Genomic DNA, 18,800 nt, shown 5'->3' with positions numbered 1-18,800 from the left:
CCTGGTAGATAGGCACTTAGTACATGTTTTTGCATGATTTCACTGTGAATTTACAACTTGGAGCGAGCACCGTACTCAGATGAAAATTTTCTCTCAGCTGCGAAGATTATCCAGCTTCTGCCTGCCCTTGTGCTTCTGTATGGGTGCCGAACATGGTACATCAAGAACAAAAGCATCTTGGATCTCAGAATTCTGTATTTTCCACTAAGAGTTATTCTCCAAGCAAAACTGGTGACTGGAGAAAGTGCCTGGCACTAGCCACTGCATCTGTAGGTGGTTACCGCATCCTTATTGCCCTTTTCTTTCTCTCTTAGGTTTATTTTCTTGAAAAGACTCCAGGCTTCGGCTTGGAAAATCCAACCGCCAAAATTGAGCCCAGCAGCTGGAGCGGCAGCGAGAGCCCTGCCGAAAATATGGAAAGGATGAGTGACTCTGCAGATAAGCCAATTGACAACGATGCAGAGGGGGTCTGGAGCCCCGACATCGAGCAGAGCTTTCAGGAAGCCTTGGCTATCTATCCGCCATGTGGGAGGAGGAAAATCATCTTGTCGGACGAAGGCAAGATGTATGGTAAGTGGTCTGGAATGCTCCTTAGAAACGCCATATCTGCTTTGGTAGTTCTGGCTCCGGTCTAGCTAAGTCTTTTCTAGAGATCCGTTTAGGTACTGGGTTGAATGATCTCTGTAGAACTTCATTTGTCCATCCTGGGGACTAAATCTCAGCTGAAGAAGAGAATCAATAAAGGACCACTGGGAAATCATTCTCTGGGAGCTTCTCCTTTTATACACCGAACAGCATTATATCAAAAGCTCTCAAGGTCCAGGTAGGGACCTAGAGAGTTGCACTGACTTATGCAGACACCAGGCATGGTGATTAGTGCCACCAAGTGCACGCCAGAGCCGGACAGAGTGCACCCCCTTAGCTGACTGGCACCACATGCCAATGGGGCCGGTGCTGCCAGATCTTCGACTTCTTTTCTCTTTTTTTCCTCTAAGAATAGCTAGCAATCTAGATGTTTATATATGAAATCTCACTTTAAGAGCCAGTGATTTTTTTTTTTTTAAGTGCAACCTTGTACCAGCCAGATAAAACATGCACATGGGCTGGATCAGAACTTTGAATCACCAATTTGCTGCTTTGTTGCCAGTTTTCAGCTGAATGGTCAGCAGAGGCATACATCCTCTGCCCAGGCTCCTCTCACCAGCCCCTCCCATTTAAGGAGATTCCTAATAATGTGTCCTGAAGGCCCCTAAGCAGGGCAAGACTGCTTAGCCAGAGAGCTTAGGAGGCCAAAGGCAATAGCACACCCCCAAGCAGGCCATGAGGGACTTTGGGTTGCCCCTCTTCCAGGAATGCTGCCAGCTGCGGACATGTACTTTTGGCCGCTTGCTTACCTTTTGGGAAGCAGATGGCAGGTGGTTGCTTGTACCTTCTGCTTGTCTAATTGGATACGTTGAGTTGACATAGTTTGAGTCTAAAAGAGATGCAAACAAATAGCCTAAACCCAAAGAGAACCAGCACAGCCACCCTCCTGAGGTTTCTAACTTACCACGAGAGTGATTTATTTCTAAATAATTTGGAAGCTTTTTCCACAATGGGCTGTTGTACCCTCAACACTGGACCCACCTCTATCAGGAGCTGTAGATGCAGCAGCTCAGAGTTGCACATACTGCTGAGGAGGGAGCAGATGGTGGTGCAGCTGCCACCAGCTGTGCCCTGCCCCGCCCTCCTCTCTCCAACTTGCTTGATGTAATGGAAACAAGGAAAATTTTGCTTTCTGCAGTGGTGGAGTCTGAGCCTGCCAGTGTCACACACACACGGGAGAGAGCGCGCGCGAACCCAAACATTCAGTGTGTGTTTTGTGCTTTCAAGCGGTCTGTTGTGGCCCGAGAAGCATCTTGGCTTCTGGTGAAAGGGACTCAGTGAAATGTCTCAGATGCTGCTGTGGTTAGAAAGTTTCAGGGCCTCCTCTTTAATCTCTGTGTCTCTCATTCCTACCCTTCCTCAGCGTGCCCAGTTGCTTTCAGGATCTTGTTGTTCTACCTGATAATGCAGCCTCACTCTGTGAAAGGTTGGGACAAAGCTGGTTTTTGCAGCCGATTTCATGTGAAGGTGGCTTCAATCTTGCAGCCTTGCATGACTTCTATTTGTTTTACCAAAAAAAAAAAAAAGTGTTTTAATCTAGATTGCTGGCCAAGGCTTGTACATCCTGGTTGGGTATAACTGCCTCCTCTCACTTCTCAGGTCAGATATTGGGGAAGGCACCTCTGTCTTCAAGAACAAGTTTGCAGAGTAGAGAGCAAAGAAGTTCATTTTCTTCAGCTCCAGTTGTAGTTTCTTCTCTGTTAATTTTGCTTTTCAGGTAGCACTCAGGGTTGATTTAACCATTTTGCCTATAACTCCATATGAAAATAATTTTTGGAAAAGTATTTGTGTAGGTAATGGGGTCTCAGAGGCAGCAGGCTACAAAAAAAGACTGTGGGAAGCTTTGGATTTCAGGCACCTCCCACTGTGAACTGGAGGAATCCTAGCTTCAGCCTGTGTCTAAGTTTTTTCCTGTTTGAAAAGAGGCTGAAGGAGATGGCCTCACATGCCCTTTGGACTTCTGCATTTGTGATGCTGTGCCTGTGCTTTGTGATCAGTCCCTACGCAGAGATGGTGCTACTTGTGAGAGCCCATCTTTCAGCCCAAGGTAACCAGTTCTCAGTTTTCCTGAGAGCACATGTTCTCACTTGTGTGAATCATTTTTGTCTTGGAGTCAGTGTTACCTCACTGGCTGTGTTGGTAGCCTCCCTGCTTTCAACTTTCCCAGTGCTCGGAAGCAGAATGCCTTGTGAAGCAGAATGCCTTGTGAATTTCCTTTGGAGTGCAGGAAATGCATTTGCTGCAGTGGCCCAGAGGCCACCTCTATCTCCAAGTAGCTGCCTTGGAGAGAAAGCATTACCCTCAATTCCCTTTCTGTGGCCCACCGAGAGGAGCTTTGCTTTGACTGTTCCTTTGGAAGGGGAACATGCTGGTTAATTAGTAGGGCTATGGAAAAATGGAGGAACTGCCCCATGTCTCAGGAGCTGCCTGTGACCTGCTTGTAACTTTGAGGATGAGAGACAGTCGACTTGGGAGGCAGGCCGCATTGTGAGGCCCTGGCCACATAAGAGCATTGTGGAGTCAGAGCTACTGTTCTCGGCTTTTGGCTTGGCCTACCTCTTAGCACACATGAAGCAGGATATGGACTAGACCAGGTGTGGAACTTTTTTAAGGTTCTAGAAGCATACTTGTTCCTCTACGAATTTTGAAAATAAAACACTGAAAGCACTTTGGATTCTGTAGAGTAAAATCAAAATAATTTAGTGCCTTTTAATGAAACACCAGGAGTTTATTAACTCGAGAGGGTTATTTCCATATGCCGGAGCATTTCTAAGAGTGTATTGTGACGTCACTAATCCTGAGCTAGGTCAAATGCAGTGCTGATAATTTGGTAGTGAAATTTCCTTGTGACTCTAGCATTTGGGCAGATCTTACAGAGAGAGAAATAGGAAACTCTTTATGATGAGGTCTTGGCCATTGAAAGAGATGGCTTAAATGATTCTCTGCTACCTGGGTTTTTGGGGAAGCTGAGACTTCATGGGACCGGTTTCCACGAGGACGGGCTACTTCTGCTCTAGATGCCCTACTAGGAGTAGGCAGATGTGCTAATGAGTAATTAGAAGAAGGGGGAGCACTCTTCAGCTTTGTTCCTGAGAGCTTACAAGCTCACTCTCTCTCTTACTCTGTTGTTTCCTTTCTGTTACTACATTTTTTTTCTTTAAATCATAGATGAGTCTTTTTCTGGTCGATAGTCGGAGGAGGAGATAGCAGGAAAACAAGAGGAGGAGAGAATTGATCCACACAATTGTCTGGAACTGTATTTCTTAGGAGCATAGTTTGAAATGACAAGTTAGTGAACCCTAGGAATGGCTGGATGTATTTCTGTTGCAGCTAAAAATTCTAGCCTGGCAACATTGTCAGATATCTCCCGTAGTCAGACCAGGGTTGGGATAAGAGCTAACTTTCATTGACTGTTTGTTTTAGAGACAGAAAATTGTGTCACTTAGAATTTTGGACTTTGGATTTGTTAAGTCCTGACCCAACCACATCTAGATACCAGACTCTGGGCGGGTTGCTATCCCTTTTTGTGCCTTTATTTCCTCAGCTGCAAAAGGGATTTAAATAGAGCCTGCTTTACAGGGTTATCAGAATTAAATGAGCTAATTGTGATCTGGAATATAGTGTTTGGCATACAGTGAGAGATACGTGAGTGCATATAGGCTAAAAACAAAGAAGCTCTTGCCATCTATGAGCTGGAGTAAAGGCTTTATATACAGTTTCCCTGCAGTAGTGCTCATGAGCTTGTTTTGAGGTAGGCAGGGTGATCCCCATTTTGTAGATGTATATAATGCCTGACATGTTATCTGCATAAATGGTATAGCTGGAAGGTTTCAAATTCAAGTCTGTCTGACTCCAGAACTTAGGCTCGGAAACCTGTGATTTTGTTCCCTTCGTGGTAGTGTTCATTGTATGTTAATTTGGCAGAACAGGTTTGCATGCTGCCTGTCTTCCTGCCCCTTGTGAGGGGTTGTCAGGGATACAGCCAGCAGCCAGACTGATATGGTCCCTGCCCTCATGGAGCCATCAGCAGTTCATTTGCAGGAAGCACTGACCTGGGGTCAGGGCTGTGTGCCAGAGCTTTCTGGGAAGTCTGAGGGCCCTTTGAAGATGGTCACCTTCCACTTAGCCTTTTGAAGCCTGTTCTTGGTCACTGATGTCCAGGGCATCTGGCCCAATGCTGGCAGAAAGAAAGTTTCTCAAATAACGCAGCAGGGAGGACACGAGATCACAAGACTGGCCCTGATGGTAGCCAGGAACATGTCTGGAAGATTGTGGTGTCCTAGGATCCTGCAGGCAGCCTGGGCAGATCGGTTGTTGGCAATGACTTTGTCCTTTTGTGAGCAGTTATGTTCAGGGTCCTTGCTTTAGGGTCTCCAGAGAAGCCCCCATTTCTTGCTAGGATGCCAGGTCTACTGGTTAGCTCTAGAGAAGAGTCGTGAGGATGAGAGAAGGTAGAAAGAAGGCGTCTGTTGTTGTTGAACTGCACCCTATCAGCCAAGGAAGCACAGGATCTTTAGCTTATTTCACAGAAGCAGAGGAGGGGGACACTTATAGGGAAGAGGTGGCAGAACAGACCAGGGGAATTCAGAATGAGTGTGGGTACAGAGACTGTAACCTGTTGTCCCCAGTTGTCTTCTGAGCTAGAGAACTGATCAGGGAACTGCAGGGTTGTCCTTGATCGGAAAGTCGACTATCACAATGTAATTTTGAGTGCTTGACCCCATATACTCTGGCGTGTCTCCACACCTTGGGGAAGTGGCCCCTGGGCCTGAACTGAACTTGTTGTTCCCAATTCTCCCATGCACTTCTTCCCATTTGAACATGGTGTGATGTCTTTGATTTCTTCTTTTATCTGACCTGTGGTTCAGGGTATTCCTTTGCGTGAACTGGCCAGAAATGTGAAGCACAAAGAGCTGCACCCTTAGGACAGGCTAGAAGCTTCATTAAGCAGGGGCCTCACCCTGTCTGTCTTGTAGGAGGCAGAGTGTGTCAATGATGTTTGTTGAATATATATGCATACATGAATTGGTTAAAACAAAGAGAGGTGGGTGAGTAATCCTCCAAGCTCAAGGGGCCTCTCTGTGAGAGGAACTGACTAGAAAGAAAGGGAGAAGGAGGGGGAAGGAGGAAAGTTGCTTGTACTGGATGGCCTTTTTAGACTGAGAAGAAATCAGGCTTTTGCTCTGGCTTTTACTCTGTTCATTGGTAAGTGTTAATACAAGAGGTAGGAAGGATTTTTGCCCAGATGGGGATAGCAGTAGAACAAGGGTTAATCCTGGAAACCTTGATGAGTCATGGGGGATTTTGAAATAGTTTGGTGAGAATACAAAGTGGGGCATCATCAGTATTTTGACTGGGAAGTTTAATGTGGGGAGAGAGGATGAACCCTTGTGCACAAGGTGTGAACCCTTGTGCAATCTGGATGAAAAATAGCTAATTAGGATAACTCTAGAATTGGTCATAAGGGAGAAAAACAAAAAGAATGTTAAATTATTACCAAGTTATGTTTTTCAACAGTTTGCTCTGGCAGTGAAAGGACCCGAGGTTGACAAATCATTCATTGAGGGCCTTCACTATGCTTTGACTGTGCCTGGTTAGAGAAGATAAAAAATAATTGAGATAGCTGACCTATTTGACCAGCTGCTATGTCTGGGATCTTTTTCATCACTTTAGTATGTATTCTCTTTGTTATTCCACATAACAACCCAGTCCTAGAGGCACTATGATCGTCCCCATTTTATAGCTGAGGAAGCTGAGGCCCACCAACATCAAGTCACTTGCTCGAAGTCACAGTATAAAGTGGTAGAATTGACATTTGAAACCAACCATTATAACACAGTGTGACAAAAGAAAAGTATTTTCTATACTAGAGACACACAGAGTAGCAGGACAGTGTGAAGGGCGATCATTTCTGATGGGGAATGTTCATTTCTGTATTTGAGAAAGCAGGAGTGAAGAGTCAGAGAGAGACACTTACCAGAGCAAATTCTGAATGGGATAAGACCATTTAGTCTTTTTTAAAGACTCACTTTGGAGTGGAGATCCCTTTGAGAATCTATAGAAAGTTGCAGATCTTCTTTCTAGAAAAATACTTGTTTGTGTGTAGTTAGGGGATTGTTGCATATAATGCTAGGGCTTTCTGGAGCCCAGGTTCACACTTGCTTCTGTGAGGAGAGTGGGACAGGAAGGGCATTGAGGTTGAAAAGAACAGCGCAACGAAGGGACAGCATCCTAAGAAATGAGGGTTGTTCTGCAGGTGGTACCTGAGGAGCCTGGCCCCATGTTGTGGTGGCCTTGAGTGCCACGCTGTGGTGGTGGTGTCGGTACTCATTCCAAGGACAGAGAGAGCCATTGCATTTTCTCTGGAGAGCTGCTGTGACTCAACCTGTTTCACAAAACCAGTTTGGAAGGTGTGCAGATGGCTGCTGTGGTACTGTGATGGGGAGGAAGAGGCCTGGGCTGCAGTTCTGGCAGCATTGGTGGAGGAGTTTCGAAGCTAGAACCAACAGGATCTGCTGGCAGGATGTGACTTGTGAGAGAGGAGGAGGAGGAGGAGGAGATGATTTCAGGCTTCATCTTTTGGGCAAGGGACAGGATGGTGGCACTATTCAGTGAAATGGGCTATGCACACAGGAGAAGCAGGTCTGTGGAGAAAGAGGAATGAGGAGTCGTATAGAGTTGTGTGCTTGAGGTGCTGGCTGGCCACCCAGATGAGCATGGCCCACAGGGAGATGGACATGTGTGCCTAGAGTTTAGGCAGCTGAAGATAAAAGGCAGTTAGTGTCCCACATCCAAGCAGTGCTCCCTAAAACTGGGAGAATGGGGGATGGTGGCCTGGGAAGCACATAATCAGTTTATCAAGAGGACAACTGGCTTGGATTTTAAATGGAAAAGTTGAACAGAAGGAAAATAAATCATCTATTTAAGAAAAAGGGAGACACATCACTGGTCCTGAAGTTTGGAACATCTAGAAACACTTGAGAAGCTTGAAAAACAGTGAGAGAACACAAACGTACTCAAGCCAGTATAAACAAAATGTCTTACCATAGGCCTGGGGCTCCAAAGATTTAAAAGCTGAGTAGTTTGGGTGATTAGTCAGGTGAGAGCCATTGATCTATGGTCTGACTCTGGATCCCAGACGACTGGACCCATTTTTAGAGTGCTAAAAAAAAAAAAAAAAAAACAAGGAGCTGAGAATGAGACCAGCATTTCTATCAGTCCTTAAAAGGCTTGGATGTAAGAAATGAACTGCTACCCCTCTGTACCAAGCAAGGGAACATTCCCATTGCCCAGTCTTAGGGAGGTTGCACCTAAGGGTATCATGAGACAGTATCTTAAAGGGCATAAAAGTTATTTTTAGATCAAGGGAGAGATTTGGTCATTGGTTAATAGGGGAGAGAAATTAATGAATTAAGGACATGGTCACAAAATCAATGATACATTCCTTAGACACTTTAAAGGGAATGGGGCTGCTTTTATGCAGGTGCATAAGAAAAGGTGATCTAGCCCCTGGAAGAAAGGTCTAATGATTGTTCTCCTCAGATAGGAGTAGGTCTACTGAATTGAGCCTGGCTGTGGGCTTTTGAAAAGGAGCTCATTCTGAGTAGAGCTATTACAGAGGAATTGGATGAGGATGGACAGAGATGAATAAAAGAACCTCTGAACACTGGGTGGAAAAACCTCAGAGAAGTTGGAGATTCTTACTCGGTTTTTCATTAAACACTTACATTAATAAAGTAAAATTTTATTAAAGCATGAAGATTTACAGGCAATGATAAGAAATAATAGAGAGGCTGCCTGCCTATTCCACCTCACCTCACCTCACCTTGCCTCACCTCACCCCTAGTCCCTGGGTTACATTTTGCTGTGCACTATCACAGCCAGGATACTGATGCTGCAACGGCTGTCACTCAGGCCTCCCGGTCCCAGTACTTGAGCACTGGCTGTGGAGGCTGTCGTGAGCTGTGCACCCACCTGTGCAGGGAGACGCAGCAGAGCCCAAGCCCACAGCATGCTGGTGCCGCCACGGTATCTGCCTTCCCCAGCCTGTACCGGCTCCTTAGCTTACCCCCAACTCCTGGCAACTGCTCATCCATCTAGTTCCAGAACTACTGTTTACAGATTGCCTGTGAGGGTTCACACCACGTGTAACCGTGTGGGTTGACTTTCCCCCGCTCATCCTGGTCCCCTGGAGCACCACCTGACGTACCTGCTAGACAGCTTGCCCCTTTCTGTTGGCAAGCCTGGTCAGCCCTTGTGTGTGGACCCAGTACCCCTGCCCGGCTGCAGGTCATCTTGCTCTGAACATGAACATAGGTCTTTGTGCAGTGTAACTTTGTCCCTCCATGAGAGACATGCTCAGACATTGGCTGGGTCACAGTCGTGGTGTCTTCAGTGCCATTGGCTTCAACTGGGTCGGGCCGCTGCACCTCTTCAGTGTCTTGCCGCTGTCCGGGGTCTCTGCCTCTCACTCGCATTCAGTGTGGTTACTGTCGTTTGCACCACTCTGATCGACGTGCTGTGACACCACGCGTGGTTTTGATTTGTGTTTCCCTAATGACTAATGATGTTGAACATCTCTTCACGTACTTATTTGCCATCTGTCTATTCTCTTTGATGAAATGTTTGTTCATGTCTTTTGCCCATTTTCTAACTGGATTAATTATACTTGCGCTGTTTTATTTTTGGGAGTTCTTGTGTGTGTGTGTGTGTCCTTTGTCAGATTTATGGTTCACACGTACTTTTTCCTTGTCTACAGTTTACTTTTTCTTCTTCACATGAGATCTCACATAGTAAAATTATTTGTTTTCCCCTTTTTGGGTTTTAGATTTGGTGTCACATTTAAGAACCCACAGCCTAGCCCTAAATCTTGAAGATTTCTCTTCTGTGTTTTCTTCTAAAATGTTTGTAGTTTGTTTTACATTTTACATTGGTTTTACATATGATCCTTTTTTGAATTAACTTTTATAAAAGATGGAGAGTGTTACTAATGGTGTCATTATGTGATTTTTTTTTTTTTTTCTACCAGAGGCTTTATGGGTTTATTCAGTATTGTGGTTGTCAAGGTTGGGAGCCCAGGGCCCCATGTGCTCCTGAGCTCCTGACTGCACAGCTCAGCTGGGGAAGGGACAGGTGAAGCTGGGGTGCTGCTAAGCCACCATGTCTGCTGCCAGAGGCTCCCTGAGTTAGGTGCAGGGACCAAACGGGAGGATGTGGTCACATGGGGGGAAAAGAGCACCCTAGAGGTAGAAAGATTTTATGTGGTGAGTTCCGAGGTGTCACCTAAAATGTGTCACCTGATATGAAAGTACATGATGGCCCCTGGAGACGAGGAAATAAAGTAGCAGGGACTCATTAACATTAGGCTGAGTAAGCCCTTGGATGTTGAAGTCCATCGTAGTAAAGTGTAAATTTATAAATAAACTTACTAGAGTAACCGGGGAAGGGGGTGATTTCCTTGAGGGAGACGTGCCATCATGACTATGAATGGAAGGAGTCTGAAAAGTGTGTGATCGGGACCGCGTGAAAAGGTGGTGGTGCCGCAGTGGGGACAGGGCACCTGCCCTGCCTCTTCCAGGATTCTTTACTGCTGACCTGCCCTGCTTCTTCCAGGATTCTTTATTGGTCCAGAGCTGTCCCTGTTTGCTGTGCACCTCAGGCCAGCCATGTGGGCTCCCTGCGCCTGTTGCCATCATCTGTAGAATGGGACAGAGAAGTCAACGTGTTTCTTTTCTCAGCCTTGTTGAAGGAAAATGGAACTATGTATGATAAAGTGCTCCAAAGTAAATTCTAAAAATAATGCTTTTGTGAGACTAAACCCAGTCAGCACTTGCTGGAAAGCTAGGGGAAGAATATTTCGGAACAGTCATGTTAGGATTAATCTTCCCTGACATAGATAAAAGGGTGTTTGGTGATGATGGGAAACCCAAGTGGGATTGCAACTGAGATGGAAAAATACACAAAAATATGTAAAAATAAACTATTACAAATTTTTTTTTAAGAAAGGGTATTTAGGTAAGGGAGGTATTGGGTGGCGCTTCCTCTACCCCCTTTTTTAGTGTTTTTGCAAAGATGGAGTTGGGGAAGGGAGGTTCTATGTTTGGAGGCAACTGGTGGGCCCTTGGGCCAGAAGAGGCTGGCAGGTTCCAGACAGGAGGGCAGGAGGGAGTGAATAGATGTTGGTGTTCTCAGCACACAGCTCTGGTCCAGCACTGTCTCTCTGCTCTTCCCCTGCTGACTTCCGCTGCTAGAGCCTCAACACTTGCTCTGACTGTGGCTTTCTGTTTCTTTTGAGAGGGAGTCTCTGATATTTTTATGGCTGTTATTTATTTGTATTGCATTCCATCCTGAGCAAGAGTTTAAAAGTGACTCTTTTATAAGTTATCATCTTATTCTGTGGATCACTTTAGTAAGGTGTTTTCTTAGACAGTGTTCCAACTTAGTTACTTTAAATATATTAATTTGTTGTGTGATTAGGATTCTATAAGAAAATTGAAGGAACTTTCAGTTGGCTGTCACGGGGCCGTGGAGACTGGAGACACTGCTTTTCTAGTATATGTTTCTGGATTAATGGAGGTTTACTTTTTATATTCAACATATAATACTTTTGGAATTAGAGGGGAACATAATTATGTTATTTCATTCTTTCTTTGATTCTTACTTAAGGAATACTCATTAAAGAAAAATGCAAGAAAACAAGAATTAGAAGCCAGCCATGTCATCCAGGTCCATGGTAGTGTGATTTTCCCCAGAGGTTCAATCTGGGGTGGGGAGAGGCTGTTCCAGGGTGGTGGTGGGCAAGGAGCATGGTAGGGGCTGGTGCCGGTGAGCTCTGCCTTCCATGTGGGGGTGGCCAGGCCACTACACTCAGGGGACAGGTGGTCAGAGAGTGGTGGTGCTGGGGCCAGGAAGCAGGACAGGGTGTTCTTATTATAGCTTTTGGGACATCAGCTTGCGAGTTCAACAGGTGCCCTGGCCAGCTGGCTCTGCCAGTCAGCTGTTCAGAGCAACAGTGGCATTATTCAGACATACATGTATTATGGCAAAATGGTGATGGGAGAGAGGAAAATGTTCACATTCATTCTTCCAGTGTCCACAGGCTCACAGCTCACATGTTCACACGCCAGAATGAACAGGAATTAACACATCACATCTCTGCCGAGCTAGTGTTTATCATTTAACCTTGTGCTTGAGAGTGGGCAGACTATCCCTGGAGGTAGGGAATCTCTTTTCTAAAGATGTTGGTAGGTTTTTTGATGACCATATCACTCTTTGTAACACATTCCTAGCAGGCAATCTTGTGCTTGTATTGCCTTTGGATAGAGGTGGGTGGCTTTTAGAATATAAAGTACTCTGGGGACTGTGTGGTGTATTACAGGTTCTCATTCGATTATAATCATTCGACTTAATCACAAGTATGTTTCATTTGCTCGGTGTTCACCTGCTATGCATGCTCTGTTGATTATTCCATCTGCCCAGCTTCCCTTCTCTAAACGCTTTATTCAATTCCAGGTAAATAATAAAATCAAAATGTTCTTCAAAACCTATATGGATATTATTTCTTTAAAGCCTTTTCATGTAGCTGTATATGCCCCTCTCCTTTTTATCTATTTTAGAACACAGTCTGAGAGGTGTGACAATGGAGCCTCCTGCCTGGGACATCAGTTTATTTAAAACAACATTTTATAGCATTGCATCTTCCCCCAGTGAAATTGGTCTTTGAATGAAAATCTCTATAGCTATTGTTCCTGTTGGATTTCAAACTCTGAGGAACTTTTCAGCTACCTTAATAGAGAATGCTCCAAGGGAATGTAATTGATCACCCCAAAGCTTTCCAGAATCAGGGTAATGCTTAGCATATGTTCACAGCCAAGAGTTTCCCCCCCCCACCTACAATTTTCAGCTAGCCCAATTATCCACCTGTGCCTGCCTTCTTCCCCAGGTCTACCTCTATACTCTGTGACTCCTTGACACCGGGCTTTGACACTGGGCTTTGGCAACTGTCTCTTAGGTGAATGTTTCTATTACGAACACAGTAACTTCCGTGACAGTGTAGAAGAGATTATTGTTTATGACTGCTTTTATTGAGAGAGGTTTGGTGTACATTAATGTCCTGATAAAGACATTTGTACCTGTAAAGTAGCCACAGCCTTAAACATATTTGATTGTGAAAAAGGTACCAGGGCTGATGACATGCCAGATGTGAGGTATCGGATTGCATGTTTATTCAACTGTTACTGCAGTCTCTGTACTCGAATGTGCCTTTGTATTTGCCGTCTCACAGCAACACACTGAATGCAATGGTGATCTGATCCTGATTATGGAAGATGCTATTTGGGTTACTTGGATCGTAAACCATGAGCATTAGGAAGCATTCTCACAGTCCCATGTGTCCTGAGACAGCAACCATGAACAGTTGTTAGGTGAAGGGAATTGCCAGGTGGGATGACCGCATGCATTGGGGTGGGGCCTTTTGAGGTGGCCAAATCGTAGTGAGTCCTGGAATGACCAGGGCAGGTGCTGTGACAGGGCTTCAAAATAATAATGATGGATTTTTATCCAGTGCTTGCAGAGTGTCACATATCTCCTAAATGCTTACTATCAACTCGGTTAATCCTTGTTAGGAATCTTATAAATAACTACTATTATTACTCCATATTGCAGATGTGGAAGCCATCTGTGAAGTGGAGTAAAGTCCAGGGTCATACAACTAGTAACTCCTCGAACAGTTTGGCCCCACACCTGACTCTTAGTCACTACTTTCAGTTGCCTTTGAGTTGTGACAGAATTGGGGCCTAGGGTTCTCTGGACTTAGTTTCCTACATTTCTGTGAAGAGAGTTTTGGTTCCAAGTAAACAGCCAAAAAGGGAGAAATGGCTTTCCTGGTTTCATCCTGTTTTCTGGTGGTTAAACTCCTACTGGTCCTCCAAGACCCTGTGAAAAATATCCCTCCTCTCTAAAACCTTCCTTACTCTCCCTCTTGTGTTTCCACAGCATTTCATTTAACTCTGTGAGTGTTTTTCAGACTCACTTTTCACATGTGCATCTCTATCTCTGTCCCGCCAGGGCAGGTGCTATGATTTCGGCTTGTCTCTATTTCCAGCCCATTAGCACAGTGCCTGGCACATATTACGTCCTCAAAATGTGGTTGAATAAGTGAAAGTTGGTGGCAATAATTCCATCCTCTATTGTTTTAAATTGACCTTTATTTATTTTTATTTTTGTGTTGAAAAACTGGAATGTAGGGCAGAGATGTGGGGGGTGGTTTGAGAGTATTGATTAACCAGAGGCAGAATAGGGAGCAGAAGACGAGGCAGGAAAGGTCTGCTGAGCCATGTGGGTCCATTCCCTGGTGGTGAATAAAAACTCAGGCCGTTGCTGCTATAGCACTGAGACTTAACCCCGAGGCCACCAGAAAGGCCCATAATTCCATTCTTTAAAAAAGGTATTTCCTCCCATATTCTTCTTATTAGGTTTATAGTATTCTAATGAAATAATGAAGGCAACAGTTAGAATTCCACAGAAAAGAAACTGAGGCACAAAGCCAAGGTTGTTTTCCATTCAAACAGCTTATCGTGCGGGGCCTCCTGGCGAGGCAGGCCTTCAGCTAAAACCAACAGCCTTCCCTCCCATATTTAATATTTATCATTGTGATCATATTGAATATGTGCCTGGGGTTTCATGAACAAGAGTGATTTATTTGCAATTTTATGTCAGTGTCACAATGACTCTGCCTAATTGGGACTCTCAGTGGCTATAAAGAATTGCGGAGCTCAATTTGGTTATTGTGGTAACTGAACCTACCCTCCTTCCACCCTGATTGGATTTTTATAGCAGTAGTTAAGACATAGTTCTAGAAAACTGGTCTTTGACAATGACTGTGTTCCCCTAGTATCTACCTGACACAGTATGTGTATTATGTAAGATGTCGCTAAATGGTGTGTATATGTGTATACAAAGTGTGCACATTACTCTTTTCAGGATGACTCTGGACTTGGTTTTAGCTGTCTGAACATCACTTGCCCAACAGATTATCCTAAGATGACATTGTCGATCCTGAATGATTACTTAAGTAGGATATTTCACTAAGTAAGCTACCAGTGTGAAGTAGAGAAGGATGTGTAGTTATGATAGGTTACCATATGTTTGTAACCTGGTTACAAAATCTGGTTAGTATAGATTTAACCTGCCATTAATCTGGGCTGTGGCTGATTTATATGGGACTTTGCAGTTAGCACATAGGAATAAGCTCATCATGGTGACTGGGATGGGAGTGAGGGCTTCATGGACTTAAATCCTGCTGCTTCCATGTAATTAGATGTGTAATCATGTAAAAATTAATGTTTTTCACCCTCTATTGTCTCATCTGATAAGTGGTACTAATAGCAGTACTCCTTTCACAGCTTCTTATAATGATTAAATGAGATAATTCATTAAAATGCTTTTCATAGGGCCCTCCCTGGTGGCGCAAGGGAGCTCTCTATGCACCAGATCTATGAAGAATAGCTCTATGAAGCTCTCCGCAGTCACTGAAGCACGAGTTCAATAGCCAACCAACGAGCTGACCCACATGGTGTGGCAGACCTCTCTTGACCCGCCCACTGCTCCCCTCAGCAGTGTACTTTGTCAGTCTGCCTATTCTGCTCCTCACTCTGTCTCAGGTGAACCCTCTCACTTCCTGCATCTCAGGCCTGTACCCCAGCTCTTATATGCATAAATGAATAAATCTTAAACAAAAAAACAAAAACAAAAAGCTTTGTATACACTGAGAGTATACCCTGGGAGTAGTAAACCCTAATAGCAAAACCAAAGACATACGGAAAAAAAGGCAACAGAGGGCCCTTCCTGATGGCACAGCGGGTTAAAGCACAGCACTAAGAAGGTAAAGCCACTTCCGCATGAGTTAGATCCCTGCTTGCCCCGAGGTGACCCATATGGCATGGCAGACCTCTCCTGACCCTCCTGCTGCTCCCCTCAGCAGTGTGTTTCATTGATCTGCCTGTTCTGCTCCCCGCTCTGTGTGTGGTGAGTCCTCTCACCGTCCCTACACCTCTGGCCTGTACCCCAGTTCTGTATGCATAAATAAATAAATCTTAAAAAAAAAAAAAGGCTACAGATTATAGATGGTTATAGTGATTGTAGATGTAAATGTTCTCAACAAAATACTCAGACTGAATGCTGTAAAATATGGACAGGATTATGCACCATGACCACATAAGCACTTTACCCAGAATGCAAAGTTGGTTTAAAATCTGAAGTTGATTAATGCACTACACCACGCCAATAGGATAAACACAGTAGTCACACTATTATCTCAATAGAGGCAGAAAAAGCATTTGACAAAATCCAGCACTTGTTTGTGATATAAACACTCAGCAAAATAAGAATAGAAATGTTTCCTTTCGTGGTAAAGGACATTTGTGAAAACCCTGCAATTAGCATACTTAACTGCAAACAATTGAGTGCTTCCCCCTTACGATCAGGAATAAAAGGTGTCTGTTTCACTCCTTCCCTTCAACATTGCATAGGTAGTTCTTGCCAGAACAAATAGTCTATAAATGAAACAAGCATTTGGATTGGATAGAAAAGCATAGGACATCTCTATTGATCTTATATATGGTGGGAAAAAACTATTAGGATTTAAGCAAGGTTACCAGGGCATAAGATCAATACATAAATATCAATAACATTTTTAGATATTAGCAGTACACAATCTGAAGATGAAATGCAGAAGCAATTCCATTACAATAGCATGAAAAATGTAACTAAAGAATAAATGTAACTAAATAAGTACAAAAGTTTGATTCTCAAAGCTACACAATGTTGTGAAAAGAAAAATGTAAAAGTCCAAAATATATTGAAAAACAGTATGTTCATGGATTGGAAGATTTATTATTGTTAAGATGGCAGTGATCATCAAGTAGATCTACAGATTCCACGTGATCTCTGCCAAAATTTTGTAGAAACTGACAAGGTGCTCCTAAACTTCATCTGGAAATTCAGGGGACCTAAAATAGTTAAAGCAGTCTTGGAAAAGCACATAATTGAAAAACTCATATTTACTTATATCAGAGCTAACTCCTAAACGATAGCCAGAATCTTGACTGTGTGATCCTTATATAAAGTTATACACACACACACACACACACATTACATTACTGGAATAGAATTGGAAGTCCAGTAATAGGCCTTTACATTTACCATTAATTGATCTTCAACACATGTGCCAAGGCAATTCAAAGAAAGGAGTGATAGTTTTTTCAACAGAATGTATTAGGACTATTGAATATCTGCATGTAAAGGATAAACAGAACTCCTTTATCATAGCGTACCCCATAATTAGTAAAAATAGACTACAGACATAACTGAGAACTAATTCTATGAACTCTTGAAGAAAATAGAAGAATGAGTCTGACCTTGGGTTAAACTAAGCCTTATTGGATATGACTCCCAAAGCATAAGTAATAAAAGTAAAAATAAATTGCCATTTCATCAAAATTATACTTTCATGCTTCAAGGGAAACTGTAAAGAAAATAAAAAGCTCAGGGAATAGGAAAAAAAAGTTTCAAAAGATAAATCCAGTAAGGGAATAGTATCTATTATATATAAATTCTTACATTCTACAGTCTTAAAGTCTTACAAAGGCAAATAACCCAATTGAAATATATGCAGAGGATTTGAATAAACATCCTTCAAATAAGATACTCAAGTGCTTAGTAAACACAGCAAAGATGCTCATCATTCAGCATTGGGGAAATGCAGATTAAAACCACAATGAAGATAGCCTTCATAACTACTAGGATGACTGCAAAGTATTAAGTGTTTTCCAGGATGTGTTGAAATGGGAGCCCTTATATATTACTGGCGGGAATATAAAACGACACAGTCTCCTGGTAAACAACCTAGCACTTTTCTAAAAATGTTTAATACAGAATCATCCTAAGGCCCAGTAAATCTATTCATAGGTATAAACCTTAAAAAGGAATGAGCAAATCTTTTTAAAGCCTTTTAAAATATCAATAGCCAAAAAACTTAGAAGAATCCAAAATGGCCTTTAGCCGATGACTCCATAAATAAAAATGTGGTGTATTCCTACAGGGGGGTATTATTTGGCAATAAACAGGAATGAAATACTAATGCATACCAAAACATGAATGGCTCATGACAATATGCTCTGTGAAAGAAAACAGTCACACGGCGATGCATTGTGTGATGATGTAGAATGCCAGCTCAGTTTATAAGGGAAGCAAGAAGTTAGCAGTTCCCCCAAGAACTGAGGACTTGAAAGAAATTGGAGAGTGACTTCTAGTAGGTATGGGGCTTCTTTCTGGGATCATTAATATGTTTTAAAACTGGTTGGGGTGATGCTTACAGAACCCTGGGGCTATACCAAAAATCATTAAATTGTATCTTTTAAATGAGAGAATATGATATATAAATTCAATCTCAAATGTTCTTTATAAAATATATATTTGCTTAATAGCATACCCATGGTGCTATTGAAAGTGGTCACTAAATCTCAGCTACTCTTGCAGACATAGCCCCCCTCCCTTTCACTCTTATGATAGTAAAGATAAAAGAGAGGAAAATATTGGGAAAGTAGATGAATATACTAGTTAAATCAGATATCAGGTGATAGAAGAAGTAGATATCTATGGCAGCTTTAGGCTAAGAGCCAGATGCTGATTTAGGAGAACTGATTCACAGGTGGAGTTCTGTGGGGTAAGTGCATATAGCAGGCACCCTAAGCCTGAATTGTGTAACACTTAACATGGTTGAATTTGCATCTCAGGATCCACAAATGTCACTGACCAGATGTTTTTCACAGAAGAATAATAATAATCACCATCATGTGGCAAAGGCCTGGCTCTCTGTGTCCCATATTACTAAACCGGTATGCATGGTTCCTTTTTAAATCACAGGAAGCAACAAAGGTCAGAATTTTCCTTCTGGTGCTTTTTTTTCTTTGGTGATGTCTGGGGAAATGTGCTTCTTGGGGTCATTCCAAGGTGAACAGCTTTGCCCTTTGTAGGGTATCTTTGGTCTCAGCACCTGAACCCTCAAGAAGAGCTGGCCAGAATCTGGCCCTCACGTTCTGGAAGTAGCCCTGCTGAGGCGTTGGCCCAGCAAAGCACCTGCTCCTTGCCGGTTAGCC

General features: G+C 43.3%; 1 protein-coding gene across 5 annotated transcripts in view; it reads left to right on the top strand.

The window, feature by feature from the left end:
• Positions 1-341: 341 nt before the first annotated feature.
• The window catches only part of TEAD1 (TEA domain family member 1 (SV40 transcriptional enhancer factor)), a 161,426-nt gene continuing 142,967 nt past the window's right edge, over positions 342-18,800 (top strand). For 3 of the 5 annotated variants that reach the window (XM_012725475.1, XM_012725474.1, XM_012725473.1), the window contains exon 1: positions 344-570. In XM_012725475.1, coding sequence (XP_012580929.1) covers positions 414-570 — 157 coding nt within the window. In that variant the 5' untranslated portion in view covers positions 344-413. Of the gene's footprint in view, positions 571-18,800 lie in introns of all 5 variants that reach the window. The other 2 variants (XM_012725476.1, XM_004683036.2) reach the window with 2 other exon arrangements.

The sequence above is a fragment of the Condylura cristata genome, unplaced genomic scaffold, assembly GCF_000260355.1.
Source record: "Condylura cristata isolate star-nosed mole 26May11 unplaced genomic scaffold, ConCri1.0 scaffold00015, whole genome shotgun sequence".
In the NCBI taxonomy this organism is placed as follows: domain Eukaryota; kingdom Metazoa; phylum Chordata; class Mammalia; order Eulipotyphla; family Talpidae; genus Condylura; species Condylura cristata.
Note: the sequence above shows the minus strand (reverse complement) of the source record. Positions and strands in the feature narration are given on the sequence as shown.